Source organism: Oryzias latipes, chromosome 3 (assembly GCF_002234675.1).
Source record: "Oryzias latipes chromosome 3, ASM223467v1".
Lineage (NCBI taxonomy): Eukaryota > Metazoa > Chordata > Actinopteri > Beloniformes > Adrianichthyidae > Oryzias > Oryzias latipes.
The window spans coordinates 31,071,803-31,085,434 of record NC_019861.2 but is presented as its reverse complement, the minus strand read 5'-3'; the positions used below and the strand labels follow the sequence as shown (position 1 = coordinate 31,085,434).

General features: G+C 36.1%; 1 protein-coding gene across 1 annotated transcript in view; it reads left to right on the top strand.

Annotated features, from left to right (window-relative positions):
* Positions 1–6,869: 6,869 nt before the first annotated feature.
* lrrc49 (leucine rich repeat containing 49) overlaps positions 6,870–13,632 on the top strand; it is a gene marked incomplete in the record, with an annotated part of 18,528 nt that continues 11,765 nt past the window's right edge. Inside the window, 8 exon segments of the mRNA XM_023953652.1 lie at positions 6,870–7,221; positions 7,313–7,378; positions 7,985–8,042; positions 8,125–8,337; positions 8,473–8,554; positions 8,877–9,080; positions 9,314–9,380; positions 11,887–12,030. Of these exon segments, the coding sequence (XP_023809420.1) occupies positions 7,141–7,221; positions 7,313–7,378; positions 7,985–8,042; positions 8,125–8,337; positions 8,473–8,554; positions 8,877–9,080; positions 9,314–9,380; positions 11,887–12,030 (915 nt within the window).

Genomic DNA, 13,632 nt, shown 5'->3' with positions numbered 1-13,632 from the left:
GTTTTCCCTAATTGGGAAATTGCTTTCCTGTGGGTGATCCCTTCACACGCGCCGTTAATTGGATAAAGGGTTTCCAGTTTCTGATGGCACGCTAAAAAAATAATTTTTTTACTTTTATATAATTGATTTTAGACATTTAAAAAGTTGACAAGACTCCATTTTAGTCTAAAAGTTTGATTTGATGCCAATAAAGTTAGTTTCAACCCAATTATTGTATGTTTTAAAAAATACTTTTTCAACTCGGCGATGGCCAAGATTCTAAAATTTCCGAGGGACAGTGAACCTCTCAAACCTTAACCTCGCCAGGAGTGATTCAGATTCAGCAGCGCACGTTTGTTTTTACTTTAATGTATCTGTTTTTTGAGTGTCAAATTATTCTTGCCAAGTGACGGTCCACAGAATATCTTGACTCCTCCCCGCTGGCAAGAGAACTCGCAGCTGGTGAGCAGTCTGACTCATTTTCTGCACCACATGCCATGCAACATGGGGACAGAAGACAGGGGAGTAAAGGAGTTACTGCCCGCAGCAGATTCTCTGATGATTATTATATTTTCTTTTTTGCTCACTTAGCCTCTGAGAGAAAGTCTACAAATTCATTCAAAAAGCTTTCTAGCACAAAACTGAATCATCCTACTTTGATTAATTAATATGCAAATTTTAAGAGGTTTTCCAAACCAACAAAATTACCATACAAACAACTGGGAAACTGCAAAAAGAGGTAGCCTAAAATGTATTAGAAGAACATTATTCATAAGAATAAAAAAAACAAACTAAAAAGTATTAAAATTAGGCTATCGGTTCACTCAGTAAGTAACTCAACAAAAAACATATAAGAAATCTAGAGAAAAGGAGTTCAAAGTTTTAAATAGGAGTGAAAAGCTATAGAATTACTTCAAATTGAATGTTATGCAGCCCAATTATTATATTTTTTTACTAGTTCTTGGCAAATGGTTGATATTTTTTGAGTTTTTATGTTCTAAATTGCACAATAACCGTTGTAATACACGGAAATGACTCATTTTAGAACAAAATTAGACAACAATCTCAGTAAAACTTTGTCCATCTCAATAAATCCTTAGAAAATCTAAAACTTTATTCTCAGAGAACATAAATCTAAGTTTTGGTTTCCAAAATAATGACAATGAATGCCATCTAACATGTCAGCATTTATTGAACTTTAACATAACATCTTTAAAATTGAACCAGGTTTTTGGAGTTTTAAATCATGTTTTCATATTGTCAAGACTATGGCGCGAAAAGATTTAGACTCATTTTAATAATTATTATTATTATTTATTTCTAAAGCCCTTATTGAAACAAAAATTCACAATTGTCAGTTTTGGAAAAAAAACCTTTTGTAGGAAACGGGAAAGATAAGCTAAAACAACTTAAAAGCAGGTCAAATATATTGAAATATCTAAAAAGACGGTTTAAAACGTTATACTATATAACTACGAAATAGTTTGCAATGTACAAAGAGGAACTGAGGTGGTTTTGTCACCATGGCACCATTCGTACTCCTTTTCTAATAATCTTGAGCGCTTCCTCTTTCCTTGGTTGCTGTAGTGTTGGCTCTTCATCTGTCCACAGCCATACCTTTAAGTGTCATCTCCTGAGTGTGAAGTTCAGGACAGCCTAAAAGCCAAAAAGTGGGAACATGTAGAGGACAGGCTGTTCTCCATGCCATATCTGCAACAGATTCGATTTTCATGGCCTCTATGGGAGACTAGAACATCTGTTACACTTCTGTTTTAGTCTGGTTTTTGCTCATGCATGTGGGTTTTTTCTTTTCTTTTTAATTTTCACCTATCTTTTTCAATTTTACTATAATTACAATCTCCTCCAGTTTTCACTTTCCAAATCTCTAGAGAAGGGAACTCTAAATCAGACCTCTTATTTGTTCCTCATTCTCATCTTTTTCATTTCTTGTGCTCCCTCTGAGATAGCCTATTTAATGGACGGTCTGTGGGGCTTTACTGGGCTTTTTTCCTGGCTGTGGCTGGAATTAAAAACTCTGCTCTGACAGTGTTTGGCATTTTCCAACAGGAAATACAGTTTTGCCCCTCTTTAATAAGATGAAAAGGGTGTTTTTAAACAGAAATGTTATGTTTTCCTCTGAATTATAAAATTATGTAAATCAACAACATTTGAACACTTTTTAGACTCGAAGTGTTTTCTAAAAGCACATTTTCCAAAACCAATTTATTTGATTTCTTAAATTAACGAACTGTTAGATAATCTACTGTAATGTACGCTATGAGTCCTTGTCAAACGCCTTGTGGCTGTACTTGCATCCTTTTTATTCAATTTAAAATAAAATAAAATGCTTGCATTAAACACATCAAACACCAAATTATAAAAAATTAATTAAAAACTGTTTTATTTTTTTACTTTTCTGTTATGTAAATCATGTGAGAGAATTATAAGCATCTTTGCTATGGAGAAATCTGGACCTTTTCCTCTGTTTAAAGAGTACAGAAAATGTGGGAGACTGAAATAAGTCTAGTATAAATAAATCAATTGAATCCATTCAGACAAATAAACTTGACTTTTTCAATTTGCATGTACTTTGATAAAGTAAACATATTTGCTGCATATCACATGCAGTTACTTGGCTGATTGATTACATTTCTAAGGACCTTCCTTTTGAATAAATATTAACTGTACACTTTGGGCAATGGGAACAGTGCAAACATACAATAAATCAACTTTGTTTTGCTTTATTTGATTAGGATTTCCCACAGTGATCCCTCAGCCATGTGACTTTAACAGCTGTTGAAGAGCGAATCCTCTTTGGGGCATTGGAAATCAAAAATGTCCATTTGAATTTGTACAATTAAAGTTTATTTATGTTTATAGAAATATTTGAAGACATAAAAGGAGAGATTTTGAAAGCCCTCTCTTTGCCTTTTTTTCACCAAGTATCACTTTTAATCCACAGTTTCTGACCAATTGTCTCATTTAGCTTGGCGAGGACTCAATGCTTTGCACCAAATTATAACCACAATAAATCTGAAACATATTAGCTTCAGGTTACTGCTTTTGTTTCCTTTTTTGAATCTTCTGCAAACTTTTGTTAGTACTATATAAAAATAGATAGCACTATTCAACCCAAAAGACAAATTAATTACTTTCCAAACTTTTAAAGTCTTATGGGTAAATAAAAAAATAAAATAAAAAATGACACAGAGTGTAGAGTCAGTCTCTATGTTTTTTACTTTTTACTTCACTCTTAAAATACTTGGGTTATTTCTTTTACCCAATTTTTGGGATATACTGTAGTTACTTTTTAGAGCAATACAAATTTTTTTGGTTATCGTGGTTTAATTTTAACCAAATTTTTATTTAGTTAAAATTAGTAAGACCCTTTAGTAGTAATTAGTAAGACCCTTTTTAACCTTGGATTTGGATTAAAAACAACCCAACCTGGGTTATTTTGACGAATGGAGTTTTTAGTGTGAATTGGAAACATTCATTTAGTTGGACACTGACTCCAAACATAATATGTAAACATAATTTGGTGTTTTTAAATTTTTTAGACAAAAATCCCTACAACATGATCGTTTGGACTGATGTTTTCACACCAACAATAGCAAACACAATTCCAGAGACCAGGAGAATTCACTCCACATGGTGAAGATTTTGTTGGACAAAAGTTTCCCAAATTTTGTCCAACAAAAGTTCCTTTTAAACCATATTGGAGCAGAACTTGTGATAGTTAATAAGTTAATAAAAAGTTAATAAACAAAGTGGCAGAGGGAAGGCTAAACGAGACCCGAATAAATTGTGATAAAACAACAGTGGTTCTGAAGATAATAAGAGAAACCCCCAGAGGCGCCTCTGTTCTCCTTTCATTCTCTTCCAGGTGAGAAAAATGCTTCTGTCATCCTTTAAATGGACCTTATAGACGAACTGAGCTTTCCCTGTAACTTTCTTGTTAAATTGGCTGATTTTTCACTTAGTCTACTAACTTGACTCCTTTGAGAAAAAAATGTGTTTGTCTGTTTAATAAACCACTTTATTCTGACCTATGAGTCATTCAGACATTCTAACAGTCTCTAAAGTTAGATAACAAAACTAATAGTGTCTTTAAATAACCAAAAACTTCCAAATAACCTAATAGAAAAAGCATCAATTTCTTACAACAAATCAAATATTTTCATTTCCTTTCATTTTTGTGTGCAAGTGAGATTAAATAGTTTTTCCGCACTGCCTTTATTGCTTTTCTGTGTGCTTTTTGTTAAAAACTTTCTCTTCAGTCTGCCATTCATTTACAAATGAAACTGAATAAGTGACAGACAGAAGAAGAAGTGGCAGGAGGTAAAACACATGTTTGTGAGCAGAAAAAATGTTTCATTCTTCTTGGTGCTCTTTCAATGTCTGAGCAAATTATAGTTTAGTGTTAAGTGACTGAAACTATGTAATGACAAAATGTTTGTTTGATAATGATCTTGTTCAAGGACTGGAAGAGAGTGGGGAATAAAAAAAAACATAAAAGAAGAAAAAAAAAGTCAAAAATCTGTACCTTGCAGAGATTAAATTTGACTTACAAGCATATCCTGTCAGTCAAACAGCTGAAGATCACCTCCCATCATGTGTGTCAGCTCGTGCTTCATGAATAGACGGTGACAGGCAGTGTGTGGGCTGTCCCTTTGATGGAGCGCACTTGTCTTTTCCCAACAACCGCTTATTACTGCCAGATTAAATAGACTGGAAATGCACAGTGGAATTCATTTGGTGCTCATAGGTGCTGCAGCAGCTTTAGAGCAAAGAGCTCTGAAAGTGCAGATAAGGATCACCTCTTAAATATTAATGCCAAGACAAAAAACTCAGAAGCATTAGAGATTACCGTTTAGGTGGTAGAAACGACCTGTAATGCTTTAAATGAATCCATAAAGGATTTTTAACAAGTGATGTCCACCAATTTTAACACATCAAAATGACTTTTTTTTTTCTAGATGTATTTCATTTCAAGTTGCAAACATTACATAAATGGCTTCACTTATTAATATGGGCATTTATAATAAAAAATGAATACATAAATTGAGTTCACAATTGAAAATGTTGCTAAATGTGTTTAAAATAATCAGGCTAATTAATAGAGCATCTTTTTTAATTAAATTAATTTAAAACACATGAATCACTGGCAAAAGCCACTAATGGAACAAAGCTTTTAGATGGAGCTTTGCTTTCTTATTGTGCGAAAATGTCTTTTTACTTTTTCTTCTTCTTCTTCTTGAGATAACAATGACAGGGTGCAATATCACCACCTACTGTGTTGGAGTGTGAGTCTGCTAAAATGTCCATTTGCAGAATAACTTTTCCAACAGCCCTATATGTATCCCTTGTGCTATCCTAGGCACGTTAACATTGGGAGATGGGTCATCTAGACCCACTAGACAGTGCGCTGAACCTTTTTTTCTTCAATGATTTGCAATCTTCACTTTTGTCCATGGATTACATGAAATCTTTCCACCTTTATCCACCTTTGTCATGGTAGGGAGAACACGTCAATGTAAGGGTGGGGTCATCTAAGATAGCACAACAGTTAAATGTGTGTTTAAACTCACATAGTGCTAAATTTTAGATGTCACTCTCACCACTCCCTTAATTGGAACCAGGTGTGGGAGCAGGTGAGGTCAATATGCAATCAGGCAGGTTCCACTGCTACAAAAGGCAGTGGTGGTTTGTGTGGGAAATGAACTCTTAGCACACCAGCTACATGATGACAGCTGGTGAGGTGATGGCTTGACACTAGCAACTCTCTGGAGAGATTTGTTGTACATATTAAAAGCGTTTTTACCATTTTTTTCTTTTCCATAACAAGAAACTGGCAAATTTTGTAAATGAATAGGCCTTTTGGATGACAAGGTCTACTAATTTTCTCTGACTTTATGGTTTAACGTTGAGTGATGGTTTCCTCATTTATGCCTATCTTGTTTATCTTAACATCAAATACTTGGGAAATTGTCAATATACCAACCATTGACTGGAAGCCATTGGACAGCAGATGTCATGTACTTTTTTAGTACCACAAAAGTGAGAGCGCGATGTAAATGGGTGTCGTCTTTTGGGAAACGTGATTGTCAAACTGTACTCTTGACCCTCGGACTATTTCTCAGTAAAATGCCCAATGCAAACAAGACTGATGGTGCTTAGCAAACATGGTTGGCCTAAATATTAACCTGTGGGTCCCTGCTGACCCCGTTTCTGCTTGCGTCACTGAATTTCAAAACTTGTCTGAAATAGGTTTATAGGTTTAAAAAATAAATAAAAAGAAACTGAAGTTATGAGTAAAAACCAAATCAGTTAAATAGTTTATCTAGTTATTAAAGAGTTCATCTCTTGAAGTAGTTTCAGAGGCAAGAGAGTTGGTTTGGGCTGTAGGTGGGCCAACTCATAGTGAGAAAGTGTTCAAGATGACCCCTATTGGTTGGAAGTTTAATGGGCTAACAAAGTGGATTTGGGTGATTGTAAATTCTTTTCTCCTTTGCTGGGGAAAGGGGTGTCCATTGTTGGTATTATTTGCTCCTCAGAGTAAAACCAGTTTGGGTTTCAAGAGACTGTTGGAGAGGGATAGAAGATCTAAGGGAAGTTTTTTATTTTATCTTTTTCATTTTATTTTATAAAAAAAAAACAAAAAAATAAAATAGCCTATTTAAGAATATAAAAAAAATAGCCTATTTTAAACATTCTTTACAAACATTTTCTTTGAAAAATTTTGTTTTTCATAGTCTTCAAATATGTTTTGTCCTTCAGGTGAAGATGTATTGTGACACTTGAATGCTTTGTTACTCACTACTTTGCTGGATTTTGCTGGGAAAAGTAAAACTACTTGTACTACGACACAGTACAACAAAAGCAACAAAAGTGTAAAGTAGTACACACACAATGTCTTGTTTCTCTACGGAGGGATGTCTGTGTAACACGGGGAAGTCGCCGTAACCAACATAGTGGTTGCTATGGTAACACAGTTTACGCAGCTCTTCGACAAATGTTTGTAACGTTTGGAACATGATAAATATTGGTTTTTGGTGTTGAGAAATGTGATTCTGTCGCCTTAAATTTAGTTTTTTTTTTTAAATAAGGAAATAACTTAAAGGAAAACAGATTTTTTTTTACTTTGACAAACTTTGGCTAATGGAGTCAGATAAGACCGCGTGTGTTTCTGATAAAGTCGCCGACAGTTTGTGTGATGCATCGGGCTTTCTCACTCTCGCGGTAATTAAAAAATAAAATCTAAAGTCTATAACTACAATGGTCTTTAAAAGCAAATCTGCCTGCTGTCATTTTCTTCTTTCATTTTTATTAGGTCAACAGGTGCAGGTTGCACGTCACAACTGTCAAGTCACGCGCACCAGAACCAGCAAAGACGGTGGTGAGTGATGATAAAGCAAACAAAGAGTGCACGTACAAAACTTAAAAACACAAACAAAAGATGTTAAAAAAGGAAAAAGAGCTTTGTCATTCCTGAAATTCTTTTTTTCAGGGGACCACCATTATGTTACTATCAGAGAATAAATAAAACAAAACAAAACACAATAATAAACGCATAATGTTGTCTGGGTGTTTTGGTGCACTAAAGGCACCTATTAGTAATAAAACAATGACAGACTCAAGCCTTCTTTGATAAACTCTTATTTATTTTATTAGTTTAATGTAAAGCACCAGCTGTCAATCAAAGACATCTGTAAACACAGATAAAGACATAAATCTGAATACTTAATGCTCTAAAAGAAATGTCCAAAATACCATGGTTGGTTTTAGATTGAAAATATGATATAACCAAAATCTTCTCCTTAAAATCCAAGTTTGTAGAATGAACTTGAATACACCAGAAATTGGTGGAAATTTCCAAAAATGCTCATAGTTTCTACATAATTTGATACTTTTTACAAATACAGAAATCTCAAGAATTCTGCAGACGCTTGATTCACAGTTTACAAGCTTGTTGATTTCTGAGTTTGTTTTCCTGTTTTTACAGACCGAGATCTTTCACAAAACAAACATGAACATCAAGCAAAAGAACAATTCTACACCAAGTAGGTCAATTTTTCCTCACAGCTTTTCATCACACTTCAAATATGAGTTTCACGGTTTATGGATGACTTTCCTGCTGTACAGCTTTGTCTGCAGGAAGCCGGTTGCAGACATGGAGCCGGAGCAGAGCTGCCAATGAGGACAGAGCAGATTTGTCTGAGCAGAGTGCAGCACTGTTGGCAGGTGCTGGCCTGGTTCCACACGCAGTAAATACAGCTAGAAGGAAATCAAGGAGACCGACCTGCAGTGAAGGGGCCACTTGCTGCCAGCTTGTTGTAGAAAATCACAAGCAATCTGGTAAATGTCTAAATATTTGTATTCCAATATTACACAAAATAATCTTGAGTACATGCTTGTGTGTATGTCTGTCTGTCTGTCCCTCTGTCCTTCTGTCCCTCTGTCCCTCATTTATTTTATTATTATTTATTTCAGGAAGTAATTACAACACTGTAGCTGGTTTCTCTTTCACCCAGTTGCCTGCTGTTACAAGCTGTCACCAACTTGACTTAGAAAGGTATTTTATGCTTTATTAGTAATTCCTCAACTGGTAAGGATTGTATTTGTTAATTTACTGATCACTTGTTTTAGCTAAGTGCAACATATCTGCAAAATTGAAGCATCAAGAATTTGGAAAATGTTTAAGTTGGCCACCAGATGGCAGCAAAGTCAACGTAAATGCCTAGTCTTCTCTTTTGTAAACAGTTGTTATGACCATGAAACAGCAGTTTGAAGCATACTCAGCGCAAATCTATATTCTATCATTAACTTATAATTAAAAGAAATCAGAAGATGGGAAAGAAATGTAAAGTTTTATTTTGCTCACCTTCTCTCTATAGGCGCTTTCTGAAGATATTCCCTCAACTGGATGACATGAACGAAGTCCAGTTTCTCAACCTCCAGTGTAACCTGATCTCAAGGATCCAGCCTCTGTCACATCTACAGCATCTCGTTTTTTTGAACCTCTATGACAATTACATCTCTGATATGTCTGGCATTGAAGTTCTTCAATCTCTTAGAGTCCTCTTGCTGGGGAGGAACAGGTTTGTTAAAAGTCCCAAATGAAAAAAGCATTAGTCTTTACATGTAATATTAAGTTCAAGTCTGTCATATATGGTGCAGGAACTGATCAAGAGCTTTATAATAACTCTCAATACATTAGTCTTATTAGTCTTAACCTTTTTTTTTTTTTTTTGCAAAAACACAATCCAAATTGACAACATACTTGGTTGTGGTTTATAAATGCACTACATTTCATGATATTTTTTATTTTCAGAATCAAGAAAATTTGCTGCCTGGAAAACCTGTCCAGACTAAACGTCCTGGATTTGCACGACAATCAGGTATCTAAGTGTTTCTAGACCCGCAGCATGCATTAAGCTGTGCCAATCAACACGTAAAAGCAGTGTTTTCCTACCCTGGTCCTCGAGTACGCAGCCCATCAGTGCTGTAAAGACCCGACATTGACTCAGTTATTTGAATCAGAAGAGGGGGAAAAAGTATGCAGGACTGGGGTATTTCGGAGTCCTACTCCCACTGGCACCAGTAGTTTGTGCTCTCCCTTCCTGCCCAAGCGTCATTTGAAATGTAGCTTTATAGACACGGACATGACTGCAGGACACGAGGCATCACAGATCATGCTTAAACTGAACCCATTTTCTTAGCTCACTGGTCTACAAAGGAATAGAAATCTAAGATGTATTTTACTGTGGATATATCAAAAAGGAGTCAAAATTACGTGGGGATTCTCTTAAACTGCAGCACTTCTTTATTTTTCACAGGCTCTTGTCTTGGCTTTACTCCCACGATCATTTCTCCAGTGACCCAAGCTTAATTTATCAAATGGGCTCAACTGTTGCTGCACTTTCAGCTCTGGCTTCAAGCAGTCTCCGATTATTGTTCTTTTTAGTCATTTATGTTTAAATCTACTGTTGGAGCCCGCTCAGCCTCCCCGCTGAAGCTTGACTCTTTTTATAGTAAAACTTTTTAAAGCTCAAATGATGCCTGATGAGAATTTCTTCAGGCTCCTGGAAGCAGGCGAGAGAACAGGCTCCCCTCGGTCAAATTGGTGTTTTGCCAGCATGCCGCCCACTCTGGTCCTTGGAGAGCTCCTCCATAGCTCTGCTCAGACTTCCTCTCTTTCTGGTGTTGGCTGCTCTTTATGCGACCACTTTCTAATTGTGATGAAAGTCATTTCCCCCCCCATCATAAACGGTGCCTTCATTGTGTATTTCTAGAGCTTGTAAAATGGTGCTGTTGTTGGTATAACTTTGGATTTTATCATTGAAAAGACTCCTACTGTTCTGGATCTGTTTGAAATGATCCCTTCGTCGTCAGTCTTGCTTAACTTCAGACATAAATTGTGGAGCAGATGATAAAATCCATTGTTCTCAGCAAACCAGGTGTCCCTTCACACAGCAGCTTGACCTTCAAACCTCGTTTTGTGTGGTTGCAAAGCAACTGAATAATAATTTATGTAATTTGATGTATTTCAAGCATTAATTGTAGTCAGTACAAAAAAAATCACACAGATTTATCAAACTCATTACAGAAATGAAGTGCATAGATAAAAAAAGAAAAGTGCGAGCAAAAGATAAGTTAATTTCGCTCACTTGTTGCTCTAATGCCATTTAAAGACCAAAAACTTTATAACCAACAACTAGATTCCCAGTGATGCCTGAGGAGTTATGATGTGAGGAGTTTAAATTTGTAGCTAGTGCTAAAGGATAAATGTATATTTTTGTTTTCCCAAATAAAATTCAAGATGATTGCCTCTTCCTGAGGTCAAAGGTCAAAACTCTGGCTGTGGTTGTAAACTTAAGCTGGGAGCATGTGTGTGAATTTTCCTAAAGATCACTCGAACAAAAGCTTACTTATCCCCCCCCCCCCAATATTGTGGGAAACAGTGAAAATCACCAAACTGTATCATTATTATTTTGGAAGTGACTTTCACGATTCCCCAAAATTAATTTTCACCGGGTCCTATGTTTGAAATGTTAAAGTTTTCAGGCAGCAGGGAGGAAATTATTGCCCAATGGTGCAGTAAGAATAGCAAAAACAATCTGGCCCTTAGGACTTCTGCCCTATATAAGAAATAGTGGGTTTATACATTTCTTATTTTCAACAGAACTGTTTTTTTCCTATCACTCATTTGACTGTTGAAAATTACAGATGGTAGTCTTGACAAGCTTCAATATTTGCAGGTTATAAGATTATCAAAAACGTAAGCTTTTAACTTATGAACGATGCTTTGACGATGTTAGTTTTATTAAAATTCCGGTCATGCTAGTAATCTAGTTATAGTCCTCAATTGTTGTGTCCAGGGGTAGAATAGGACCAGAAAAACTTCAACAAAATAAGATTTTGGTCCAAAGTGCATGAACTATCATGCTCCAAAACATACATTGATCGTTTCAGTGATATTCTGCACCAGCCTTAGAACACGTTTGCTCTATAGAGCTAAAAAGGCTGTTTTAAGTGTCATTGTAGAATCACTAAGACTTTTATTCTATGACATAACCCTTAAACTCTTGTTGCCCCCTTATGCCTCCCATGCGAAGTGTTCCTCTCTCTGTTGCAGCTACCAGCGATTCTTCTGAAATATGTAAAATGTCACCGCCACTCCCAAATAATACCTCCCAGACACACAGGTGGAATAAACAGGATAAGATTTCACCGCTGCCGTTCCCCTGGCTACATTTTTGTTATGTTCACACTCAAATGGGAGTCATGGCTTGATGGACAGCAAATGACTGAAAAATGTTATTTGAGATGATTGCAGAGGTACAGAGCATCATCATCATCTTTTATTTACGGTATGTGACTTTTTTTCTACATGCTTTCAATCAGATCTGCAGAATAGAAAAGATCTCTCACCTGAATGAGCTACAGGTACTGAACCTCTCAGGAAACTGCATCTCAAGGTTGGAAAATCTCCAGGGCCTCAACTCTCTGACTGAACTTAACCTCAGGCGCAACTGCATCTCTGCTGTGGTGAGAAACCTTTATTCTTTAGAGAGAACTACAAGTCTGTAACCTCTTCACAAAATCCACTTTTCAAGAAGGCTACCAAGCTTTTTTTTCGTGCTTCTTGCTGTATAAAGAAGGCACTATTGATCCAATCCATGTTTTTTTTGCATAATTGGATAAAATATCTAATTAATAGGAGAGAAATCTTGGTTGTTTTGAAGATTGGTTAAATTGGATTCTCTTCAACTTTCATGCATTTTTCAATATAAAAGCCCTTTGCCTAAAGTTAATTGAATAAGAAATTTATGCTAGACATGACATTACTGAGTTTTTTTTAAATCATAGTAAATTTGTTAGGATAGGGGTATGAGGGGCTGTAAACTAGTTGGAGAACAAGTAAACAGAGCCTTCAGCAATGGGAAGGGGGGTGGGGTTGCTTGACGCTAACAGACCCGCCCACAACTCTGAGGCACATTTCTAATGAACTTTTGCTGCTCTGCAAAAAACTATGTCCTATAATGACACAAGATTTAGGCTTAAACTGCCATAATCAAAATGTGCTTTTACAATAGATCAAAGATGAATGGAGGGGAACTTTAAATGCAAAAAACAGGCTCCAATATTTATTACCACTTTAGATTTCAAGTTCAAACTACACTCCACAAGGTATTTACAGCTCTCCTGCTGCCAAAAATAATGTTCAGTTTTAAGAGTTTTCTTTTTTTGTGACACTCCTTCTGGACCTGGGTTCTGTTGTTTTTTTTGTTTTTTTTTTCTGTGATCAGATCAAATGATGCAATTATATTGTCACAAAGGAAGGAATTCAAAAACACAGAAGGAATTGTTTTTCCGAAAGCTTGTGGTGAAATGTATCTTGTCTGTGTTGCGCTTGGAGACACGACATTTTCCTCCTAACCTCCGGCTCCGTCTCAGCCATCACAGGGGGGGGGGGGGGGGGACGTATTCCTTAACAAGCACATTCCATTCTCTAAAGTCTTGATTTATTCAAATGAGCGTGGTGTGCTAAAACAACATTTCGTTTGTATGCTAATCCCTCCAATCATTCATCTGGGTCTTTGGGCTGAAAATAAAAATGCAGACCTACTGAAAGCTGTAGCCATCTCTGTCTGTCTCCTGCCTGCAAGCTTTGAGCTCCTAATTATTAGATATAAAGTTCTATTTGATAATCAGCAGAGGGGAAAACGCAACCCACCAGCAGTCTGTCTTGTCTCTGTCATTAACAGTCTTTGCTGCCAAGTGTTTTCTGAGACGCAGAGTAAATAACCACATCCAGGTGTTCCAGCCTTTGCTTTTTGTAACGCGGAAGGCAGATAAAACAGGATGTTTGGAAGCAGCAGAAAGTCTGCCGTCCAGATCAAACTGGAGTCGTAATGATTTGAATTTGGGATCATTCATGCAGTCAATGCAACAAAAAAGCTGGTTTTGTTAGTTATACTTAAAATTGCATAAGAAGAGATTTACAGCTTTGTAAAAAACAAACAAACCTGAAAGCCAGTGTTTTTGCTTTTTTTTTTTTTTAAGCATAAAAACACATATTTAGAAAACAAATTCATAAGAGATGTACGGAAAAGGATTAGGGCCATGGAGAAGGGAAAAAAAGGCATG